Here is a 25,647-nt window from a genome sequence, read left to right on the forward strand (position 1 = left end):
GAGTTCTGGGTGGTGAATGGCCTCAATTTTTTCTGTGAAATATGAGGTGAGGTCCTTGACTGAGAGAGTTGGGAGAGGCAGTGCTAATGCTGTGGAGGCTTGAGGAGAGTTGAGAATGTTTGGAACAGACATTGTGCTGAAGGGGATAGAAATTTGATTTGGGTTGTATTTGAAGATTTCCCCATCAAGTTTATATTAGATGAATTTGTCTTGTAAGTAGTCAACACTGTTTCATTGCTTCTTCAAATTTGTTTCACAGTTTATAAATTGGAGTGAAGGAATCAGATATTGGGAGTAATCCAGGGTTAGGTTTTGGCAAAATGGTTCAGCACTAGGGCAAGGGGACAAGGGATTTATTTGATTCTGTAGGATAGTATAGAGTTAAATTGATTCATCAAGTGGTTGAGATAGGGAAGAGAGTGCAGTGTGACCAGTATAGGGGTAATAGCCTTTTAAAGAACCAAGGATAGGGTGTTGTATGTCATGGTAGGGAATTTCGACAGGGTTAGGGGGTCAAAGGCAAGGGGATATTTAGAATGATGAAAGATTATGATCAGAAAAAGGAATTTTAGAGTTCATGAACATGGAGTTCTGGATTATAGCGATGTAACAATGGTGGTTGATGATGAAACTTCTGTGTAATTAGGGTACAGTGAAGATCAGATTGAAGGTGTCAAAAATGTGGCCTGCTGGCCAGCTGCAATGCTCCTAAATACAACCTGAATGATATTAAAATGTAATTGGAAAATTTTTAACAATAAATAAAAATATCATATAATATATATAATGTTAACATGTGGTTTTCTAAGGCAGCATGCATCCATAGGGATCTTTATGGTTTAGTGGCATCCATTTCTATTTTTCACACCATTGGTTTAATTCATAAGAGTGGAGGTTGCTGAACTAAGAAACAAGAGTATTTAAGGGAACATCAACATGTAAATCGAAGACACCAGGTATAAAGTCAGAGGTTAGAGTGGTGAGGAAAATTGTGAGCCTTGCAAGTTCTGAACTCTGAAAAAAGGAAGAATGACTAGGGATCATTAGACAATTGTTACCAGGATCTGGATAGAATAACATATACAAGTGAATTGACCTTCTGAGTAGGAGTGGCTTCTGAGTGAAAATGGTATTTGGAGGACCAAAAAGGGGTAAAGAAAATGAATCTTCATTTTTCTGGCAGGATGTGTCAGGATGTATGAGAAGATGCATTTAGTATTGGTGAGGGTGGCCAAGGATTTTGTGTTTTGGGAGGGCAGGTTCCCCCCCAAACCCATGCTTTTAAACTTCCATTTGTGGGTTGTTTTCCCCCATTAGATTGTGAGCTCCTTGAGGATAAAACTATCTTTCTTATTCTTATTGTATCCCCACTGCTTAGCACAATACTAGCAAAATGCAATCCAGTCCAATCTAATATACATTGTATGCAGAAGATGTTGGAGCATGTAATGTTAGAGCTGGAATGGACCATAGAGGTTATCTAATTAAAACTCCTCATTTTATAGAGAAGGAAATTGAGACAAGAAGTTGTCCAAGGTCACCTTAGTGTATCTTTTTTTTTGTCACTTTCTTAGGACGATCAAGGATTTCAGTGTTCTCCAGGGTTCTACCTGGTTCTTCTCTCAAAAATTGGGTGAGGTGGGATAAGAATTACTTCTGATGTTCAGGTGCTAAGCTGCTCCCTCACTTAAGGGAGCCAGTTTTCATCCTGAGATTAGCTTTGCCAAATGTTTTTCATTCTCAGCTGGGCAAATGTTCACTTAGTTGAATAGCTGCAAAGCAGCTGTGACATTGAGACATTGTCCAGACTCTTCTGAAGCAAAGAATGATGCATATGCAATATAGTAATCACGCTGTTATGAACAGCGTTGCTCATAGTATTAGCAATATTAATTTAGCAACTTGTGTATGTACTGTAGCAGAGGACTTTGTTTTCTTCTTCATCTCAATTCACCTGTGTATTCCCAGAAGCCAGATTTCTTTAGACTATGCAGGAAGGAGGTAGGGAGGGAGAGAGGGAGGGAGGGAGGGAGAGAGAATGTTGGACTGGCTAATGACCTGGAACTAGGAGAGAAGGCCCACTATTTGTGAGCTATGTTACTTATTGTTGGGTAATTAACTTAACTGTCTCATCCTCAGTTTCCTTAAAATAAGATGACCGTAATAGACCACGTTGTACAGGCCAAACAAGATAATGTGTGGGAAAGTGCTTTGTAAACTGTAACATGCTGTATACCTACATATAAGGTATCCTCAACATCAGGGCTTGCTCAGTTTACAGTATTATAGATGACTTTTAAGGTTGCCTCCTTCTTTCAGTCTGTGTAAGGATCCTGTTTATGCCACTAGAACCCCATGGGACTAAAACAGTTTCTCCTTCTGAGTGGGGCAGTACTGGGCATAAGCTCTATCTCACCTAGCCTGACACTTTCATTTCAGGTAAACAGTTTAAGTGTACAGTGTGTGACTACACAGCTGCTCAGAAACCTCAGCTCCTACGTCACATGGAACAGCATGCCTCCTTCAAGGTAAGAAGATGCAGCAGATCAGAATGAATCGTAAGAATGATCTTGATGCTCACTTTTCAGTTTCTTTTTCAAATTTTAGGTACAGGTACTTCTTTTCATTTCCTTATTTGTACATCAGAGTCAGCTTTCATCCATCATAACAGCAACACCTGGAATTGAAGGCATAGTGCTCCTTAGCCTGCTCTTCCATTCTAGAGACATATTCTTTACAATTCTTTACATCAATTTTTTTTTTTTTATGAGGCATTTGGGGTTAAGTGACTTGTCCAGGGTCACACAGCTAGTAAGTGTTAAGTGTCTGAGGCCGGATTTGAACTCAAGTACTCCTGACTCCAGGGCCGGTGCTCTATCCACTGCACCACCTAGCTGCCCCTTTACAATTCTTTACAATATGGTTTTGGGAAAAAAAAAATCTGTACTGCTCATAGTTGTTAAAACAACAACAACAACAACAAACCCCAACAATAATAACAGATTCTATCACTTAGTGTAGCTATTTATATTTATTCAATTGATTTGTTTGTTACGTACTCTCAATGCCTGCATTCTTATTGATTGTTTTAAACTGTTAAACATCCTAGTGGGTAGGGATTGTATCCAGTGAATTTATAAAGTATAGAAACTGGCCCTGTGCCTTGTACAAATGGGTATTTCAAACATATTGTTGTTGATGATAGTGGTGACATGTAACAATGAGAAATGGGATGTCAAGCATGAGTATAAGAGATAGGGTTGTGAACAGTACGAGGATCAACAATAACAACTGCAGCCACAAACCAAAGGACAGCTGTAAGCAGAAGAGAATATGAATCCTACAACAATCATTTAGACTTATTCTGATCCTTAGTGATCATTGATCTTATGGAGAAGACCACCATATTGTGTCTTCTTGTGTTGGGAGGGATCACACCCATTGCTCTTTTAAGATCTTTTTGTACATCTAAGTAATTTATATTAGAGAGGCAATCTGTATGCATATATTTTATGTTAATGTGTGTATGTGTATACGCCTATATAGTAGGCTTCCACCAGTTGCGGACAACCATGGATCAGCGCCTTGAAGAGCCACAGGCCACAGTGTGGCTGTGCAGTCCGATATGGGAGCCAAGGCTCTTGATGCAACGAGGACACTGGAAGACTGCGCTCTCTGTTGCCCATCAGTTCCTGCGTCTCATTCGTTTTTCTTCCTCCAGAGCTTGGAGGTCCATCTCAGCTGCGTGCAAGCTGCCCCTGAGTACCGAACTCCATCAGGCGCAGTCCTTGGCCATCTCCTCCCAGTTGCCGGTGTCTATTCCCAGAGCCCTCAAGTCTCACTTGCATACATCTCTGTAGCGAAGCTGGGGGCATCCAGCAGGTCTTTGGCCTGAGGCTAACTCGCCATAGAGTAGGTCTTTAGGAATGCACCCATCTTGCATGCAGTGCACATGACTGAGCCAGCGCAGCCGTCTTTGTTTCAGTAGAGTGTAGATATGCATATATATGTATTTATAGATACACATACACACATTTATACAGGTAATATCTATATGTGTGTTCTCTAAGCTGTTAAGAGTCATACAACCTATTGCAAATTATGACTGTTTGAGAGTTCCTGAATGTATTAGTGGGTTCTTTTCTTGCACATTTAACCCATAGAATGTATAAATGTGTTTCTGCATTGGTAAGATTTCTTTATCTAGTGCCTTATTGTAGTGTGGAAGTGGACATGGGTTCTGAAAAGCTATATTAGCGAAGCACAGGTTCTGGACTGTTCTACCTAGTTGAAAAGTCTTTGAATATTAGTCTGGCAAAGGATTGTGTCTGTAATAGGAGTATCTGCCTAGCTAATTTGGAAATGCCTAGAACCAGGGTGGCTACATATTAATAGGCTAATGTTATTTATGAAAAGTTGCTTATCAGTTAGTCAATAAACATTTATTAAGCACTTAATACAAAGATTCCAGGTACTGTGCTATGCCCTGGGGATACAAAAAGAGGCAGGGGCAGTCCCTGTTCTCAAGGAGCTCACAATATAATGGGGAAGACAACAAGCAATATATGGAGAAATGGGAAGTGAAGAAAGTGAACCTTGCTTATCATTATTATTTTTTTCAGCTCTTTATCACTTTTTTTTCCCCATTCTTGTGCATACTCTAAGGGCTGAGTTAGAACATCAGCTTAGTGAAAGAGAATTAGTAGGAAGAATTAGGGTTATTTAGCCTGGAGATAAAAGGAGGGACAGGGCTGAAGAAGATGGTCTTATTACCTTTGTTGACATTTATAATGGATTACCACTTATGGAGGAAGATTAGACATGTTCTTTTAAAAAAATAAATAGTATTTTATTTTATTTTTTCCAATTACATGTAAAAATAGTTTTCAACATTCATTTTTGTAAGATTTTGAATTCCAATGTTTTTCTCCCACACTCCCTTCCCTCTCCCCTCCCAAAGGCAACAAGCAGTCTGATATAGGTTATACATTACGATTATGTTAAACATATTTCCACATAGAGAGGTTGTGAGAGAATAATTAGAACAAAAGGGAAAAATGACAAGAAAGCAGAAACAAATAAAAAAAGCCCAAATAACAAAAGTGAAAATAGTATGTGTCGATCTGCATTCAGATTGCATAGTTCTTTTTTTGGATATGGATAGCATTTTCCACAATGAGTCTTCTGGAATTGTCTTGGATCATTGTATTGCCGAAAAGAGCTAAGTCTGTCACTATCAATCTTCATATAATGTTACTGTTACTGTGTACAATGTTCTCTTGGTTCTACTTATTTCATTTCATTTCCTAAATTTCATTTCATTTCCTAAATGAACATATCAGTTCATTTGTAGACTTGTTCTTGACCTCAGAAGGTGAATCTGGGAACCATGTGTGGAAATTGCAATGACATGTATTTTGACTACATCAGGGAGAATTTCCTAATGCTTAGAGCTGCTGAAAAATAAGATATTTTATCTCAGAGGTAGTGATTCCTCATCAATAGAGTTTTCTAGGCAGACACTGGATAACTACTTCTTGGGGAAATTGTAGGCAGGAGAAGATGTCTTATAAGATCCTGTGATCTAAGATATCAATTTATCCACTTCACTTAAAAATGGACTCACTTTATTCTTTAGATTGTCTAGCAGAAGATTCCCCTTGGAGATTTATTTCTTTGACCAGGATTGCTATTGTATTCACTTCTTTAGGGCTGGTAACTTAGTAATAAAGGTCATAAGAGACTGTGATGCTGGTTAATGCTGTGGTATATTAGAAAGTCTGCTGGCTTTGGCAATAGTAACTTTGGATTTAGGTCTGACATTTACTCTTTTTTGGGGGTGGGCAATGGAGTTTGAATGACTTGCCCAGGGTCCTGTAGCTAGCAAGTGTCTGAGACCAGATTTGAACTCAGGACTAGTACTCTATCCACTGTGCCACCTGACTGCCCCAACAGTTACTCTTGGTCCCTTCTCTGAGAGCTTCTGTTTTCACATCTACAGAATGGATATAGTAGTATTGGCAATAACTGCCTTCTTCTTGGGACTTTTTTTGTTTGTTTTAGTTTTATTTATTTAGCATTTTATTTTTTCCCAATTACATATAAAAATAATTTTAACATCCATTTGTGTTCCAAATTCTCTCCTTTCCTTCTTCCCTACCACCCCCACCCTTTGAAAATGTAAGCAATTCAATATGTTATACATGTGTGGAGATGTAAAACATTTCCATATTATTCATGTTATGAAAAAAAACAGACCAAAAAACCCTCAAGAAAAATAAAGTAAAATATAATTATGCTTCACTCTGTATTCAGACACCATCAGTTCTTTCTCTGGGGATGGATAGCATTTTTCATCATAAGTCCTTCAGTGTTGTCTTGGATCATTATATTGCTGAGAACAGCTAAGTCATTCACAGCTGCTCATCTTACAATATTGCTGTTACTTTGTACACAGTACAGTTCACTTTGCATTAGCTCATGTAAGTCTTTCCAGGATTTTCTGAGAGTATCTTGCTCATCATTTCTTATAGCATAATAGTATTCCATCATAATCACATACCGCAATTTGTGAAGCCATTCCCCAGTTGATGGACATCTCCTCAATTTCTAATTCTTTGCCACCAGAAAAGAGCTGCTATAAGTGTTTTTAGTATATATAGATACTTCTCCTTTTTGGATACATGCCTAGTCATGGTATTCCTAGGTGAAAGAATAGGCATGGTTTTATAGCCCTTTGGACATAGTTCCAAATTGCTCTACAGAACAGTTGGATAAGTTTACAACTCCATCAGCAGTACATTAATGTCTCATTTTCCCCATATCCCCTACAGTATTTGTCATTTTCCTCTGTTGTCCTATTATCCAATACAGTAGGTATGAGGTGGTACCCCAGAATTGTTTTGACTTAGATCTTTCCAATCAATAGTGAGTTAGAGCATTTTTTTTCATATGGCTGTAGATAGCTCTGATTATTTTATCTGAAAACTGCTCATATCTTTTATCATTTATCAATTGGGAAATGGCTTTTATTTTAATAAATTTGACTCATTTCTCTATATGTATGAGAAATGAGGCCTTTATAAGACAAACTTGCTTCAATTTTTTTTCACAATTACTATCACTATATTCCTATTTCTCTCCATCCTATTTCCTCACCATGCCATTTATTCTATTCTGTATCTCCTTTCATCTTGTCACTCCTCAAAAGTGTTTTGCTTTTGATTACCTCATCCCCCAATCTGTCCTCCCTTCTGTCACCGCCACCCCCCATCCCCTTTCCCCCCTACTTTCTTGCAGGGTAAGAAGGATTTCTATACCCGACTGAGTGTGTATGTTATTCCCTCTTTGAGCCAATTCTGATGAGAGTAAATTTCATTTGTTCCCTCTCAACTCCCCCATATTCCCCTCCACTATAGAAGCCTTTTCTTGCTTCTTTAATGTGAGATAATTTACCCTGTTCCACCTCTCCCTTTCCCTTTCTCCCACTGCATTCTTCTCTTACCACTTAATTTTATTGTTTTTATATATCACCCCTTCATATTCAACCCATACCTGTGCCCTCTGTCCATATATGCTAATCCAACTGCTGAATAATGAAAAAGTTCTTATGAGTTACAAGTATCATCTTCCCATGTAGGAATTGTGATGGGTAAAATTTAATGTGTGGTCAGCATATTCCTGTCTCAAGTGTAGGGAAAACTAGCTAGGGTTTACTTATAAATTAGAAGCTTTAGCACCAATTTTAGGCATTAAACATTTATTAGTGAAAAAGAGAGGTCAGAAATCAAGAAAAAGCCTATCTAGCCTAGAGTTCTCAAGTTCTCCACTTGTTTGAGAGACCAACTGAGCATGGAAGCTTCCTCTATATCTCAAGATGGTCCTTCCACATTGCTTCAAGCTAATTGTCTAGCATCACCCAAATCTATTGGTTCACTGGACTTGAAGGTGGTCCGGTGTTGAACAATACCCTCTTGAGGGCCAGGCAGGTGTAGTTTCAATTGGATTAATTTTAAGTATGTTAATCAGCTAAATCAGTCAATCTCAGTCAATCCAATCAAGCAAATCAGTCTGGGTCTTTGGGCATTGGAAAAGCCCATTATTTTCTTACAGAATGAAAACAGTTTAACTTTTTAAAAATCCCTTATGATTTCTTCCTGTTTTACCTTTTTATGCTTCTTTTGAGTCTTGTATTTGAAAGTGAAATTTTCTGTTCAGCTCAATTTTTTTTTATTAAGAATGCCTGAAAGTCATCTTTTCCATTGAATGCTCATTTTTCCCCTGAAGGGTTAAACTCAGTTTTGATTGGTATATGATTCTTGGTTGTGATCTGAATTCCTTTGCCCTCCAGAATATCATATTCCATGCTCTCTGATCCTTAAAGCTGCTAGATCCTGTGCTATCCTGACTGTGGCTCCACAGTATTTGAATTGTTTCTTTCTAGCTGCTTGCAATATTTTCTCCTTGACCTGGATGCTCTGGAATTTGGCTATAATATTCCTGGGAGTTTTCATTTTAAGATCTCTTTTAGGAGGTGGTTGGTGAATTCTTTCAATTTCTGTTTTACCTTCTGGTTCTAGAACATCAAGGCAGTTTTCCTTGACAATTTCTTGGAAGATGCTGTCTAGGTTCTTTTTTTGATCATGGCTTTCAGGTAGTCCAATAATTTTCAAATTATCCCTTCTGGATCTATATTCTAGGTCAGTTGTTCTGCCAGTGAGATATTTTACATTGCCTTCTATTTTTTCATTCTTTTGGTTTTGTTTTATTATTTCTTGATTTCTCATAAAGTCATTAGCTTCCACTTCTCAAGTGTCTGATGCTAGATTTGAACTCAGGTCCTCTTGATTCCAGGGCTGGTGCTTTATCCACTGTGCCACCTAGCTGCTCCTTGATGTCTCATTTCAGAGTAGGAAGATGGTCTGGACTTCTGTGTGTCTCTTTATGTGAGGCACCAAGTAAACCAAAAGGCACTTACTTACTTACCTTTTATGTATCTCCTAAAACAACTCAATGGATTTCAGAGTATTCTGTATGGCAAGTCATGAATTCAGAAAGTGTATCTGTAAGACAGTAAAAAAGAAATGATATTCTGAAGCCAGTAGTTTCCAGGATTTGATCTTTTAGGAAGCTGTGCAGTGTGGATTACTGCTGACTTTCCATAGTTTAGGGCTTTTCAGTTCTGACACTGAGTCATTTCACAGACCACTTTGATCATTTCCTTGTACATCAGCTTTCAGAACATGAAGCATTGTCTTACTTTTAGGTGACAATAAACCTTTTAGTCTTAGATTATGTAAGACAGAAGGCCCATTCTTTATTCTTGAGAAGACTTTTTTTATAAGAGTCTGCTTATACCAGGCAAACACATTTATATATTTTAAAGTAACTTTTAAAAATTGTAAAACCAACTAAATATATATTCAAAATTAATTAAATTTTCAAAAATACCACCATATGAATATTTTGAATGCAAGAACTCCTAACTTTTTGTGCATTGTGGACTCCTTTGACAATCTGGTGAAGCCTATGGACTCCTTTTTATAATAATGTTATGGTTTTTAGTTTGTTTTTAAGTTGCAATAGAAGGAAAAGCTAAATTATCAGTCAAGTTTAGTGAAAATAAAAATGTAATTATTTTTCCCCTGTTCAAACACAGATCCTGAAGGTGATCTGTGGACTACAGGTTAGGAACCCTTGCTCTAACCACTCATGGGTTTCTCCCTTTCATTGTTTTTGTTAACTTGTTCCTATATTTTTGTGCCTTTTTTTCTTCTGATATTATCACTGTTGGTATGCCTGTTGATCTTCTGGTGCTTCTGTCTTTATTTGCAAGTTTTTGGTATGCTGCCCCCTTTTCTTTTTTTCCTCTTAGTTGCCATTCCTAATTATATTGCCTTGTTCCATTACATTGATATTTGCAGCTGCATGGAGGAGGAATTAGAGAGAAAGAAATAGGGTAACTAGAGATGAGTTAGGAAGGGATGATAACCTGAAATCCAGTGATTGTGGTATGAGTATAGTGAAGGGGATGGATGCAAAATGCTCATGGTAAATGACTATTTGTTAAGAATGAGCTAGGTTTTTATTTCTCCCTAAGACTATATGTGCGTGTATAAGGTGTAATTGATTTTCCTGGGACCATAGATTTAGAGGTCAAAGACACTGTAGATGGCATCTAAACACAACTTGCAAACTCCATTTTACTGAGGAGAAACTGTGTCCCAGATAGGTTTATTGACTTACCCAAGGACCCACTGTGTTTTTTGATTCTCAGTCCTGTGCTCTTTTCATTACACCACAGCTCAGAAAACAAGTATATATTTTGTTTGTTTGTTTGTTTGAAATTGTGTTGACCAAGTAAGCAGACTGATGAAAGGTACTGAATAGGAGTCAGGGATGGTTTACCTTGTGTTTTTTTGTAGTAGGCTTGCTTTTCTTCTTGTTCAGTTCTTAAATTTTTTAAATTTTTAAATGGTAAATGAGGTTCAATTCAGCGGTCATTTGTTAAATGCCTGCTATGTGTAATGGTCTGTTTGGTACTGGGAAGAGAAAGACAAAACTAATCTAGCTCTTTCACTCAAGATATTTACATTCTATTAGGGACAGCCATATGTACACAAATAAGTAAATACACAATCATGCAAAGTGATTTGAGTGGAATGGAGAGTACTAATAATAGTTAGAATAATCTCAAAAAAGGCCCTGTGATGTGATACCTGAATTGATATTTGAAGGGAATTAGGGATTTTTATAGCCTGGGAATGTGGAGGGTTGGCAGGATGGGGACAAAGAGCATTTAAGATATGGGAGACAACCTATGCAAAGTCATGAAGAAGTGAAGCTGAAGCCTTATCCAATAGATACTCTGTCCCTTTTTTGTTCAAGGATCTGTTCTAGCCACCTATGGTTGATAAAAAGACAGTCTCTGCCTTTGTAGACTATACCTTTTTGCTAAATAAAATATTTCAATTTCATAAAACGTTAATTTTTTAAGATACCTTAAAATAGTAAGGAAAATGAGCTGGTTCTAATATTAAAGTAATAAATTGTTTGGTGCATAGTTTAAATTATTTGGAATTCTATATGTTTTGATAGCAGAGGGAATTCCAAAGCAATTAAATGGCAAGCACTAAAGAGTATTCTAATCTCTTCAACTGGAATTTGTTTTGAATAGATTGATTTACTGCTACTTATTGAAATGAAATAATTGACTAAATGCAAGTCAATTTTGAAATTATACTGTTTCATTTGAAAACATTCCATCTTTAAGAATATTAGATTTGATTCTTTTGAAAAAAGAAACTTTTGTTTTCTGTTTTTAAAGGAGTGGGGGAAAAGAAAGAAGAAAAAAAATCAAATTGTGTTTTTTTCCCTCATCTTTATATCTGTCTTTAATGATGAAGGAAATATTGCCTGTTATCTCACAGAACCATAAAGTCAAATGGAATTTAGTGTTCATAATTAATGAATAAATGAAAATTATTTATTAATTGGCTTACTGTGAGCCAGGCACAGTATTGTGCCAGAAATTCTACTACCAGGTCTGTATCTCAAAGAGATAAAATGAAAAAAAAATTACCTATAGGTACAAAAATATTTATAGCAATGTTTATTTGTGTGTGTGTGTATGTTGGCAAAGAATTGGAAATTAAGAGGATATCTAATTGGGCAATGACTGAACAAGTTATAGTATATGATTGTGATAGAATACTATTGTGCTGGATGGTTTCAGAAAAGTCTACGGGGGTAGTAGCTAGGTGGCACAGTGGATAGAGCACCGGCCCTGGATTCAGGAGGACCTGAGTTCAAATTTGGCTGCAGACACTTGACTCTTACTAGCTTGTGTGACCCTGGGCAAGTCACTTAACCCCAATTGCCTCACCAAAAAAACAAAAAAAAAAAACAAAAAAAAAGAAAGAAAGAAAGAAAAAAAAAGAAAGAAAAGCCTAGGAAGACTTACATGAACTGATGCAAAGTAAAGTGAGCAGAACCAAGGAAAACATTGGACACAGTAATAGCAATATTGTATAATTATTAGTTGTGAATGACTTATCTATTCTGATCAATGCAATGATCCAAGACAATTCCAAAGGACTTAAGATGAAAAATGCTATCCCATTCCAGAGAAAGAACTGATGGAGTGTGAATGCAGATTAAAACACATTTTTTTCACGTTATTATTCTTGCTTTTCTGGTGGAGTGTAGCATGGCTAATATAGAAATATATTTTGCATGATTTTGCATGTGTAATTAATATCACATTTCTTGCCTTCTCAGTGGGCGGAGGAAGAGGGAAGGAGAGAATTCAGAACTCAAAATTATTTTTAAAAAGAATGTTATATATGTGTATCTATGTATATATACATAGATATACATATATAATTGAATATGAACATATTCAAGAGAGTCATGGCACAGAGGATAACGAGCCAGCCTTGAAGTCAAGAAAATTTGGGTTCATATCCTGCCTCGACCCCATATTAGCCTTGTGACCATGAGCAAGTTACATAGCCTCACAGTACTCTAGGCAGCTAAGTTATATATGTTATAGTTGAATTGCAGACCTGCCTTGATGGAGAGGGATTGTACCCTCAGAATTCTCTGCAATATTGAAATCGCAGGGATATATGGAAGTGGGTAATATTGGGTATATAATGAATATTCCAATTTTATTTAATATAAATACCCAGTTTTGTCCCAATGGACAGGTGGGAAAACTGAGGCTCAGAGTGGTTACAGTTAGACTTCTTCATACTTATGGCAGTTCAGGCCTTTGAACTCAAGTTTAGAATCTCAGTACAGTGAAATGGTTTCTGCAATGCCCCACTGATTTTCAAGAATGCTACAACTTAAATAAGTAACCCAGTTTATCTGTAAAAGAAAAGAACACTAAAATTAAGAGTCCTGAAGCATTCTTGATTTTCTCTCCTGTTGCATAGTTATTGGGGTGACTTTGTGCCAGCTTGCATTTCATAAAATTGATAGCTACCTTAGATCTAATGAAAAACTTCATCATGCTGTCGTGGTTTTTTGGCTTTAGAAACTATGTCATAAATCCTAGAGGTGTCCTACCAGCAAAGGCCGCATGGAAGCACTTGTGTAATCTAGAGTCTTTATATCTATGTAACTTGATTTAAGTTTGACAATGCTAGAGTTGTAGTTAATATTATGGGGGGAGCTGTCACAGAAGTCTTAAAGGAACCAACTACTTCTTTATTCTTGTTTCTTGTTTCAGATTTTAGAAGACATAATTGAGACAATGAATGAATGAATAGATGAATATCATTTAATAAAAACTTTGTGCCAGTTACTGTGCTAAGTTCCCTAGGTACCAATACAAAAGAGAGTCAGTCTCTACATTCACAAATTTTACTCCCATAAGGCTGGGCCTCCTACATCTGGCCCTATGGGTTGAAGGGTATCCCTGAAGGGTTTGGGGATATCTTTTTTTACTGACATCTGCTCAAGCTCCTACCAGCAATGTTGCCCCCACTGACTTTTAGCCTAGTTTCCATTTAACCACTTAACATTGAGTAGATTTTTCAAAGGCATTTTTATTTCAAATATATTGCAAGAACGAATACATTTTCCCATATTCTCCCATACATCCCAACTTGGTCTTGAGTGGAGTAGGCTCAAATTTAGCTCAGTGTCTATGTATTTTTATTCTACCAAGTTCATGTTTCAATGCAGCATGACCGCCCTGAATCTTCGTGTCAGCTTCCACTGGACTGGATTTAGAGTTGCTCAAGAAAGTTGCTCCTGGAACATAAATACTGTGCTAGCTGCATATTCAGAATGTGGGACATTGGGATTCCAAGATACGCACTGGACCTTTTAAATTCATAGGGGCAGAAACTCCACCCAGAGGCTAGGAGGTGTAGTGGACAGATGACTGGATCTGGAGTCTTACAGGAGCTGGGTTCAAATTTAACCTCAGATACTTACAATTTGTGCAATCCTAGACAGTTACTTGACCTCTGTTTGTCTCAGTTTTCTTGTCTATAAAATAGAATAATAGGTTATGAGGCTAGCACTATATAAATGCCAATTATTATTATCTACTTAAATTAATCTGTAAACATTTATGAAGTGCATACTGTGTGCCAATTACTGTGCTAATGATATGAAAAGAGGTGAAAGACAGTTCCTACCCTCAAGAAGCTTATAGTTTTATATGGGAGACAACAAGTAAACAAATAGATACAAAGTAAGCAATAATCAGGATAAATAGGAAATAACTAACAGAGGGAAGACAATAAAATGAAGAGTGGTATTTTAGTTAGGACTTAAATGAAATGAGAGGTCAATAGTCCCAATGGAAGAAGGAGAAAATTCCAGTCATAGGGGATAGCCAGAGAGGATATCTGGAGCAAAGAGATGGGGTGTCTTGTTTGTGGAACAGCAAGGAGGTAGTGTCACTGGGTCGAAAAGTACATGGAAAGGAATAAAATGGAAAGGAGATTGGAAAGGTAGGAAGGGGGCTAGGTTATGAAGGGCTTTGAATGTCACACACAACATTGTACATTTGCTCCTGAATGCAATAGGGAACTAATGAAGTTTATTGAGTAGGGAAGGTAACATCAGACCTGTGCTTTCATGGCTGAATTGAGGATAGTTTGAAAGTAAACTTAGAGGCCAGAGATCAAAGTCTGTTTCTTGGGGCCACATGACTTAGATCATGGTCTCCCACCAGGGTCTGAAGACCTATACCTGAACAGAAGCCCCACTCTACAACATCCCCTTCATGTTGTCATCTGGCTTCAAGACCTCCAGAGAAGAATACATTACCTCCTAAAGCAGCCCCTTCCAACTTGTGAATGTCTCAGATTTTCTGAAACATCTACCCATTGTCTCAGCATTATATGTTCAGGCAGAACAAAGTTTATCCGTCTTCCATATGAGTGCCCTTTAAATAGTGGAAGATAGCTATTATATCCTCCCCAAGATTTTGTTTCTACAGTTTAAAACATCCTTGTTGCGGGCAGCTACGTGGTGCAGTGGATAAAGCACCGCCCCTGGATTCAGGAGGACCTGAGTTCAAATCAGACATCAAACACTTGACACTTGCTGGCTCTGTGACCCTGAGCAAGTCACTTAACCCTCATTGCCCTGCAAAAACAAACAAACAAACAAACAAAATCCTTGTTTTTTCACCTATCTGTGGATGTAAGCTCTTGCATTCTTTCACCTTTATGGTCAGCAGAGTCACAAACTCTGAATTGGAAAGGGCCTCAGTGACCATATCTAGCCAACCCAAACCTGAAAAAGAATTCCTATGAAATATCTGATAAGGGGTCATCTGGCCTTTCCTTGAAGACTTTCAGTGAAAGGAAACCATGTTCTCCATGGACTATCCTAGTGTTAAAGGCTAAAATTCTAGCTAGTCTGTCTAAAATATCTAATGAGTGGTCGCCAATAAATTATAAGCTTTAGCAAGAGTTAGGCTTTTAAGCATTTACTAAGGAGAATAAGAATTTGGTAAAGAGAGAGAGAAAGGCCTACATTCATCTGTTTATTAAAGGGATAGTGCATTTCTAGCTTTGCTCCTCACCAGAGTCCACAGTAAAGAGTGTGAGTCAGAGCGCCAGGCTCCCCCTTCTTCCTCCCACTAGCAAACGTCACTTCCTGACACCAAAGAAAAGATGCATGTTCTTGCCCTCAGAGACCTTCACCTCATGGCGCAGCTTTTCTACAGTAAGTCTCCAGCAGGTGGCGTCATTCCAATTGTTACACTAGGAAACTCTTCCTGACATTGAGCTGATATCTTCCCCTGCACTATCCACCCAGTGCTTCTTTGTTTCTGTTCCAGACTGTCCGGATCTTGTGTTTGCTATTTAGTATGTTAGTTGTCTCTCTTTGCTTATGCAAAGCTATCCCTCTACCCAAATGTCAAATAGCACTGGGGTAAACACAGGTCTTGTGATGAGACACTGCACTGAAAATTATTTTCCAGTTTGCTACCAACCATTAGTAACTATTCTTTGAGCCCGGCTTTTCAACATCACCTTTCTCTCAACTATCTTTAATTTCTTAGTATTTTTATTAAAAAAAAAAGTTGAGATACCTAGCATTGGAACAGGTATGGTCTGATGAGAGGACAGGAGGACCATTAGGTCTCTATTCCCATATACTATGTCTCCTAATATACCTTGACACATAATTATCATTTGACTTTTTTTTTTTTTGGCAGGGCAGTCAGGGTTAAGTGACTTTCCCATGGTCACAGGGCTAGTAAGTGTCAAATGTCTGAGGCTGGATTTGAACTCAGGTCCTCCTGAATCCAGGGCTGGTGCTTTATTCACTGAGCCACCTACCTGCCCCGCTCCCATAATTATCATTTTAAAGCTAATTATCCCACTGTTGATTTCACATTGAAGTCGACTAAAGTTTCTATGCCTTTTTCATGTGAACTGTCCTTATCCTGAACTTGTAGAGTTAATTTAATTTTATTTTTTTAGCCTAGATATAGGATTTAGTTTTATCCCTGCAAAGATTCAACTAATTAGATTTGCCTCATTGCTCTAGCCTATTGAAATATTTTTGTGTCCTGACAGTGTCCTAAATAGAAACATAAGCTCTCCCTCCTAACTTCATGCCTTCTCCAAATTTGATAATCATGACATCTCTGTCTTTTGTCCAACACATTGATAAAAATGTTTGATAGCATAGCTTCAAGGACATTTGGAAATCTTTTTGAGAATAATGCTGCTCCAATTTTACACTTATATGTCATGAATATGACTGTAGTCAAGACAAAGTATGAAATCAAGCCTACAAGCTCCTAGAATTAGCATCTTTGGGACCCTCCACTAGAGAAAGTTCCTTTAATCTTTCTCCCCAACAAATTATAAAATAATATGAAAGGTAATGCAAGTTGTTGTTCAACCACTCAATAAAAATTTATTAGCTGCCTACTGTACTCAGAGTTGATTTTTTTATCCCTAATTAGATGGGGAACTAGTTATCCCTGGGGACTAGTTGTCCCTAGGGTGACTAATTAGGAATTCTTTTCTCCTAAGTAGATTTGAGTCCCCTAGTAGTGCCCAGTAACATGGTCTGCAGGGGTGGTGCATTAAAAAGCATATCATTTGCTAATTGATTTTGGAAAGATAAAAGAAGTTGACCTGTGACAATCTGGCTATACTGGATTATGGTGTTTTATACTATCATTATTAACATAAATCATTTTGGGAAAGCATCAGAGGAAATAGCTCATGAATCTTACATCCCAGAGATGTACCAATAAATTAAAAAAGAACATTTAGTTGATTGCTATGTGATATAACAAATTAAAAATGCTAAATTCAGTTACCCTTTTAAATGTCATAATGCCATTAATCTTTCAACAGTCATTCTTCCCCTTCCTCACCAAATAAAACCAACAACCACAAGAAGGGGTTCAGTTAACCATTTGTGACTTAAAAAGCATTAGCAGCCATTCTTTTATTTTCTCAAAGATGATGGCCATAACATCAACATTTCATAGTGAATTCCCATCATCCTGGAACTAGAAGTATTGCATCAACTATTCAAATACACCTTCATTCCCAAGTTAATGATTTTGTGAGGTCCTCGTTCCCATCATTCCCAGACTGTCACAGCCTGAGCTCAGGATACACTCTGGCTAAATAAAGGTGGGATTGTAGTTGAGAGGCTCCTGACAGGCAGACCCACCAACAAGCTTTTGTAGTAGTTAAGATGTGAGTAAATGGGTTGGCGAGAAGATAATGAGTTCAGTTTTAGGCATGTTGATTTGAGGTGTCTACAGGAAATTCAGTTCAAGATACCTAATAGGCAGTTTGACATGCAAGACTGGAGGTCTAGAGGTTAGGACTGGATAAGTAGATTTGAGAATTACCTGTAGAGAGATGATAATGATAGATCATCAAGTTAAATAGTAGAGAAAGAGAAGAGAGGAAGAATCAGGGCAGAGCCCTTGGGATACCCACTGTTATTGGGCATGACCTGAATGGAAATCCAGGAGACTGAGGAGCATCGATCCGAGTAAGTAGGAAGAGAGTTAGGAGAGAATTGTGTCTGGAGAACCTACAGAGAAGAGAGTATCAAGGAGAAGAGGATGATCACCAGTGTCAAAGATGGCAGAAAAGTCAAGAAGGATGAGCATTGAGAAAAACAACTCAGTTTCAGCATGTCCCAGATAGAACTCATATCTTCCATCCCTAAACTCTACTCTTTTATGAGCTTCCTTTTTTTTTGCAGGGCAATGAGGGTTAAGTGACTTGCTCAGGGTCACACAGCTAGTAAGTATCATGTGTCTGAGCCCGGATTTGAACTCAGGTCCTCCTGACTCCAGGGCCGGTGCTTTATCCACTGTGCCACCTAGCTGTCCTTATCAGTTCCCTTTTAGTATCAAAAGTATTCTTCTAGTCTCCCAGGTTTGAAAACTTGATGTCGCCCTCAGGTTTTTGTGACTTCTCTCTGTTTTTCCTTTTATATGTCTGAACAGATATTCTCAGTATTTTTTGATGGATCTTTATCCATACACATAAGCTAACTGTGGATGTTCCCCAGTGTTCCTCCTCTCTTTTCTCTCTATAATTTATCACTTGGTGATCTCATGAGTTCCTAAGAGTTCAAATATCTTCTCTTTCTTTTCTTTTCCTTTCTTTTTCTTTCTTTCTTTCTTTTTCTTTTTTTTTTTTTGGTGAGGCAATTGGGGTTAAGTGACTTGCCTAGGGTCACACAGCTAGTAAGTGTTAAGTGTCTAAGGCCAGATTTGAACTCAGGTCCTCCTGAATCCAGGGCCAGTGCTCTATCCACTGCGCCACCTAGTTGCCCCTCAAATATCTTCTTGATGAAGATGATTCACTGATCTATTTATCAAGTCCTGACCTCTCTCCTGAGCTAAGTCCCACATCACCAATTTCCTATTATACATCTTGAACTTAATGTCCGTGGGCATCTTAAACTCATTGTATTCAAAATAGAACTCATTATCTTTCTCATAATAGTTTCCATACTTTTCTGAACTTAGCTATTACTATCCATGGCGCCAACATTCTCCCAGGCACCCAGATTTGAAACTTATCTTTCTTATTTTCCCTTACCTTACATATCTAATGAGTTGCCAAATCATCCAATTTCTTTTCTTTACTACATCTCTCACATATGTCCTTTCCATTCAACCAGCCATAACCCTAATTCAGCTTCTTGTCACCTCTTGTCTAGATTATTGCAGTAGACTTTCAGGTGATTTCCCTTCTGTTGGTCTCTGCAAACTCCAATCTAGCCTTCAAAGTAATTTTTTAAAGTATAGATCTGACCATGTCTATCCCCCCAATTCAGTAAACTCTAGTGGCTCCCTGTTACTTTCAAGATAAAATCTACACTCCTCTTTTTGACACAGAAAGCCTTTTATAACTAGATCCCTTCCTACTTTTTTATTCTTACATTTTACTCTCCTCTATGCACTCAGATCCATTATGGGTTACTTGTACTTCCTCGCACATGATTCTCTGTCTTCTATCTACTTGTCTTTGCACTGGCTGTTCCTAGTGGTCTCCCTTCTAACCATTGCCTCTTAGAATTCCTGACTTCCTTTAGGACTTAGTTCAAGGGGCAGCTAGGTGGTGCAGTGGATAAAGCACCAGCCCTGGATTCAGGAGGACCTAAGTTCAAATCCGGCCTCAGACACTTGACACTAGCTGTGTGACCCTGAGCAAGTCACTTAACCCTCATTGCCCCTCAAGACAAAACAAAACAAAAAAAGACTCATCTCAAGCCAACTACTCCAAGAAGTCTTACCTGGTGCTCTCAACTGCTAATCCCATCCCGAGGTTACCATCCTTCTATTTTGTATTTATTTTTTGTGTCCTGACTTATGTTTTCTTCTTTATTACAATGCAAACATCTTCAGGGAAGAGGCTGTTTTTTTGCCTTTGTCTGTATTTCCTGTGCTTAGCTCACTGTCTGACACATATTAAGTGCTGAATAAATGCTTGTTTGTGACAGAAAACTTAGATTCAGATGATTTTATGATATTCCTACAGACATTCAATAAATTCTTTTCTCATTGAATAAATTATCAAACCTGAAAGGAAATTAAGAAGGATATTTAAGTTTTAGTTTGCCTGTTAATCATTTTTTAATTGAGTCTGGAATATGTTTTGCTTATTACTTATTTCTTATAGGTACTGAGGCAGAAGGTTCATTTCCCTTTAATATTATTACATCTTGTCATTCATAAAATATGTCCCTTGACATTGATGCTTTGCTCCCTCCTTTCAGTGATGCAAAAATAATTTGACTCATTCTAAATCTAATTCAGCAAACACTTATTAATTACTAGCTAAGTACAAGGAACATCGTGGGTGCTGGGGATGTAATGTCAGAAATGACTTGGCATTGTCAGACTCTGGACACATAACATCGAGAGGAGAAGTACAGGATTCCGAAGACCATTTAAAGTAACAGTAACATGAATTTGAGCTTCTCCTCATCACTGTCACACAGGCAGCATATTCTAGGGGAAAGAACAATTCTAGATTTAGAATCAGGACTTCTGTTTGAATCCTAACCTTGCTCTTTAGTACAACCTGAGTGAACCTGAGTAAGTCACTTCTAGCCTTGGTTTACTCATCTTTAAAGTGAGATGGTTGGATTAACCTTTCTCAGGGGGTTCTTCCAGTTCCAAATAATATGAATTAGGGAGCTAGCCCTTGAGCCTGATAGAATCAGTTAGTTAACAAGCATTTAGAATTAGCTTCTCTGTTTTCTGATGCTGAGGCTTTGGGGAAGGTGAGGGAACCAATTTCAGATGTCCTGCAAAGCCACTCTTCTGTTTCTTTCAGTCAGTCAATCAGTACACATTTATTAAGTAACTGCTATGTGCTCGATTATGTGCTAAGCACTGGGGATACAAAGAAAGTCAAAAAACAGTTCCTGCTTTTGAGGAGCTCATAGTCTCATGGGGGAAACAACATGCAGACTACTATGTACAAGCAAATTATATGCAAGATAAATAGGAAATAATTAACAGACAGAATGCACTAGAATTAAGAGGGATTGAGAAATATTACTTGTAGAAAGTGATACTTTAGCTGAGACTTGAAAAAAGTCAGGGAAGTCAGGAGGCAGAGATAGGAGGGAGAGCATTCCAGGCCTGGGGGACAGCCAGAGAAAATGTCCTGAAATGAGAGGTGGAGTGTTTTGTTTGAAGAGCAGCAAGGAGGCCAATGTCACTGAATCAAAGAGTACATGGGGATGGAGAGGTAAGACTAGAAATGTAGTGGTGGGGCTAGGTTTTGAAGGGCTTTAGATCTTTGAGGTGACTGAGAGCCACTGAAGTTTATTGAATATAGGGGTGACATGGCTGAACAAGAGTTTTAGGAAAATCACTTTGGTAACTGAACAGAGGAAGGACTAGAGTGGAGAATGACTTGTGGAAAGCCATTCAACCAGCAGACTTGCTATAGTCTAGTCATGAGGAGATGAGGGCCTTCTCCAGGGTGGTGGCTATATCAGAAGAGAGAAAGAGGCATATTCAAAAGATGCTGCAAAGGGACTTGTTAACAGATTGGATGGGTGGGGGTTGGGGGGGAGCAGTGCAGGATGATGACAGATAGTGAAGAGTCAACAATAATGCCTTATATGAGAAAATGGTGGACTGGGAGGACGTTGTTGCCCTCAACAGTTATAGGGAAGTTTGGAATGGGAGGTTTATAGAGGAAAAGATAACGAGTTCAGTTTTTGACATGAGTTTAAAATGTTTACTGGAAGGGGCAGCTGGGTGGCGCAGTGGATAGAGCACCTGCCCTGGATTCAGGAGGACCTGAGTTCAAATCTGGCCTCAGACACTTAACACTTACTAGCTGTGTGACCCTAGGCAAGTCACTTAACCCCCATTGCCTCACCAAAAAAAAAAAATGTTTACTGGATTTTCAGTTTATATGATTAGGACTGGGTAGATATATTGGAGAATTACCATATTTCTTCACAAATTATATTCTCTTAGATCAAAAGAGGGCCCCAATAAATGTCCACATAAGAAAGGGCACAGATTTAAGCTGAATAGAGAAGGGAGAGTGTTAAGAAGGAATGCAAGTCTCAAAATTGATTTCAGCACAGCCCTGCCTTTAGTATGATGCTTTGGAGACTTGTAATACCAGAAGGATAATACCTAGTTTACTTTTTTAAGCACTTTACATTTTTCAAAGAATTTTCAAATTCATCATCTCCTTTGTTATTACATCCCAATAAAGTACATAAGGCAAGTATTGTTATCCCCATTTTATAGATGAAGATTGTTTTTTTGTTTTTTTTTTGTTGTTGTTTTTCCTTCATTCTCCAAGAGGACCAGTGACATCAGGAAGGTGATGTCTTGACTTGCAAGTAAATTATATTTAAGTGAGGCAGAGCTGTGCAAAGCCATCAGCCTCACTCTCTATTCCAGGGTCATTGGAGTCAAGTGACAAGACATTGGTCAGGATGACTGTCAATGGTACCCACAGATGAGGAAACTGGGCCATGGAAGTGTCAATCCCAATCAAAGTTATGTATATAGTTAGTGAGAGCACTGAGACTTAAAACCAGATCCCCTGACCCTTCCTCTATTCTATGTTCCAATATATTATGTTACCACAATTAGGATATTAAGACTCTTCTTCCATGGAACATAAAAGCAGCAGATGTCTCCAGTATATCTTCAGAAAGCCACCACTTTTCTTATCTTCCAATGCTGCCTAGAGTTAACCTATAAAGGGAGCGGTAACCTAGCCTTTTAGACTTGTGTTTTTTTTACCTGGCACTCATACTGTAGATGTGATTGTATTGTTAAGAGGAAGAACAATGGATCAGAGAGATCTGTGTGGAGTAAAGCAGTACATAGGAATCTGGTTACCTGTGTAGTCTCCTCTGTGTGTCTCTGTGTCCCTTTACATTGTACATGTCCTTGGGGAGCCTCATACAGTAAGCTTCTAATAAGCTGTTAGACAGCATAAGGCACAGCAAATACTTGTCAGTGATAACATCACAAGATCAGCAACTGCTGTGACCACAATACCTAGGGCTGCATGGGGAACTTTCCTGTGCTTTTAGGTGCTTCTGTACCAGAAGTCATAGGATCCTTTTTATCTGGGACTTTAAGATCCTGATACAGTGTCCCTTTTGTTTGACGTGTAGCAGAATGATATTGTACCACATACAAGTTATGTGAACCTCAAGCTAATAATATAGGTCATATTCCATTACTCTAACAGGAAATAGCTTTGCAGCAGAGATTGTTCTATGACATATTTCTATACCCCAGTCATTGGCCCTCTTATTTTGAGTCATGTCCAAATTACCTTGTATTGAACCATCTCTTTGAGTTGGTTGTCTCAGAGTAAGTGACCTTCACTGTGTTCACATCTCAAATACACTGGCATAACATATAGATGTGCTGTTAGGCTGTCTTTTTATTACTATAATGTATTGGAATCGAATTGCTGAACCATGAAACTGAGGTTACAGAAAACTTATTCATGGTACAGGAATGCACCTCCATATCATTGACTCTGCTGTGTCCTATTTGGTTGTTAATGTTTTGTGTCCTTTGGAAGGGGAGATGGTCATGTTGCAAAGAGGCAAGGATCTCCTTTTGGCCTTCCAACAATTTGATGTATCCATGGGACTATGAGACCATACTTTGTTGCACAAACAAAACTGTATATTGCCTTCTGAGTCTTTCCTATGTAACTATACTAGAAAGGCAGTCTCATCTACCTTTGTAACCTTTTATGGGCATTATTTAGGTGTTGGAATTTTTTATTTTTATTCATGCTAAATGTAACCGAAATTGCTTCCTAACACTATATTCTGGGACATTAGTTTTCTAAATTGTTTACAAAACTACCACTCAAACTCAGACTTTTTGTTTTGGGACAAATCACAGAATTTAAGAGCTAGAATGAATGGGCCTTTGAGGTAAGGAAAGAAATGACTCATTTAAGGTCACTCAGTTTATAAGTGCCCAAATCAGAATTTGATCCCAGTTTTTGCAGTGGGAGATTTTACAAGAGAAAGATTAGAAAAAGCTCTGTTTATGCAATTCGATTTTTCAAAAATTTAGTTTTCAAGAATTTTGCTTTTTCTTAGATTTTAAACTAGCCACACTCATAGTTCTTAAATGTTGGGCCTGGCCAGCCCCTGATGAAATGTTAGTTGTCAGTGAGCTTGTAACTTTGATCTTAATCTCACTGGAGTAGCTCATAAAGTTCCTGCAAGGACATCCCTTACACATTCCTCTTAATCATCCTATGACTAATGCTGGCTCACACCCAAGTGGCCTTCTATGGTCTGGTACCACCCTACCTTTCTAGCTTTACTATTTTCTTTCACATACACTCTTCATCAGCCAGATTAGAATAATCAGTGGCTCCTGTACTAATCTCACATCTTGGCAAAGATACTGGAGTGATTCACTGTTTACTTCTCCCAGATCATTTTACAGATGGAGAACTAAGGCAAACTAGGTTAAGTGACTTATGCAGGGTCATACAGCTATTAAGTGTCTAGGGCCAGATTTGAGCTCAGGAAAATGAATCTTCCTGACTCCAGACCTGGTACTCTATCCACTGTGCCACCTAGCTGTCCCTTTATATTCTGTACTCATTATGTTATAAGAGGAATCATATTTATAACATTTCTATTCTATGTTGTCCCATTTTTGCATCAGTGATAATGTGTTAGCTGTCCAGTAATCATGTTTTAAAGTAGAGTTTTCTGTGTATTTGATGATATGCTGTGTCCTTATGTTTTCTACATAAAGGTCCAGAATCTCAAATCTCCTTATTCTCTATATTCTCTACAAAAGTATATCCATAAGTCCTATCTCAGCCATTCACATAAAAGAGAGGACCAGGGAATTCAGAGTCTGAAGCAAAACCCCCAAACTGAATTCTTACTCCTGTGCCTTTGTCTTTGAACTCTGAATCAGGTTATTGTTAAGATGGCTTCTACTGTACTATGTGGGTACTCAAAGATACCAGGAATAGCTTTAATAATAAAGTCAGCTGACATTTAGGAAGAAGCAAGGTGTACTGCAAAAAACACTGGAAATAATGTTCTGATACTTATTGTCTCAGCTGGGGCCACTTCTCTTCTGGGAACCTCGGTTTCCTCATCTGTCAAGTGAAAACTATACTTGTATAACTTACTCAAAAATATTATCTTGTACCTCTGTTAATCCTAAAAATGTGAATTATTTTCAGTGTCCATGTGTTGGGCTCAGTGCCACAGTGGTAGAAAAAGGCTGGTCTTAAAAATGTAGGTTTGAAGCTAGCCCCTTCAGTGCTTACTAGCTATATGATAACTGGCATTCTATTTTAACTTCTCTGGCCTTCAGTTTGGCTCACAGTAAGCTTCCAAGTGTCATAGTACATAGAGTGCATGGCCTAGAGGCAAGAATACTCGTTTATATTTAGCCTCAAAAGCTTACTGTGTTACCCTTCACTTAACTTCTCCTTTAGACTCAGTTTCCCCATCTATAAAATAGGAATGATAATAACACTTGTTTCCCAGGGTAGTTGTATGGTTTAAATGAGGTAACATTTGTAACAAGTTTTGCAGACTTTAAAGTGCTATATACTAATGCTAGCTATTATGGAAATTTATTTTGATTTGGGGACCCTACCTTTAGGCTGA

General features: G+C 38.0%; 1 protein-coding gene across 1 annotated transcript in view; it reads left to right on the forward strand.

Annotated features, from left to right (window-relative positions):
• ZFAT (zinc finger and AT-hook domain containing) overlaps window positions 1–25,647 on the forward strand; it is a 295,731-nt gene that overhangs the window by 183,459 nt on the left and 86,625 nt on the right. Inside the window, exon 11 of the mRNA XM_043979739.1 lies at window positions 2,440–2,528. Coding sequence (XP_043835674.1) covers window positions 2,440–2,528 — 89 coding nt within the window. The remainder of the gene's footprint in view (window positions 1–2,439; window positions 2,529–25,647) is intronic.

Source organism: Dromiciops gliroides, chromosome 1 (genome assembly GCF_019393635.1).
Source record: "Dromiciops gliroides isolate mDroGli1 chromosome 1, mDroGli1.pri, whole genome shotgun sequence".
NCBI lineage: Eukaryota > Metazoa > Chordata > Mammalia > Microbiotheria > Microbiotheriidae > Dromiciops > Dromiciops gliroides.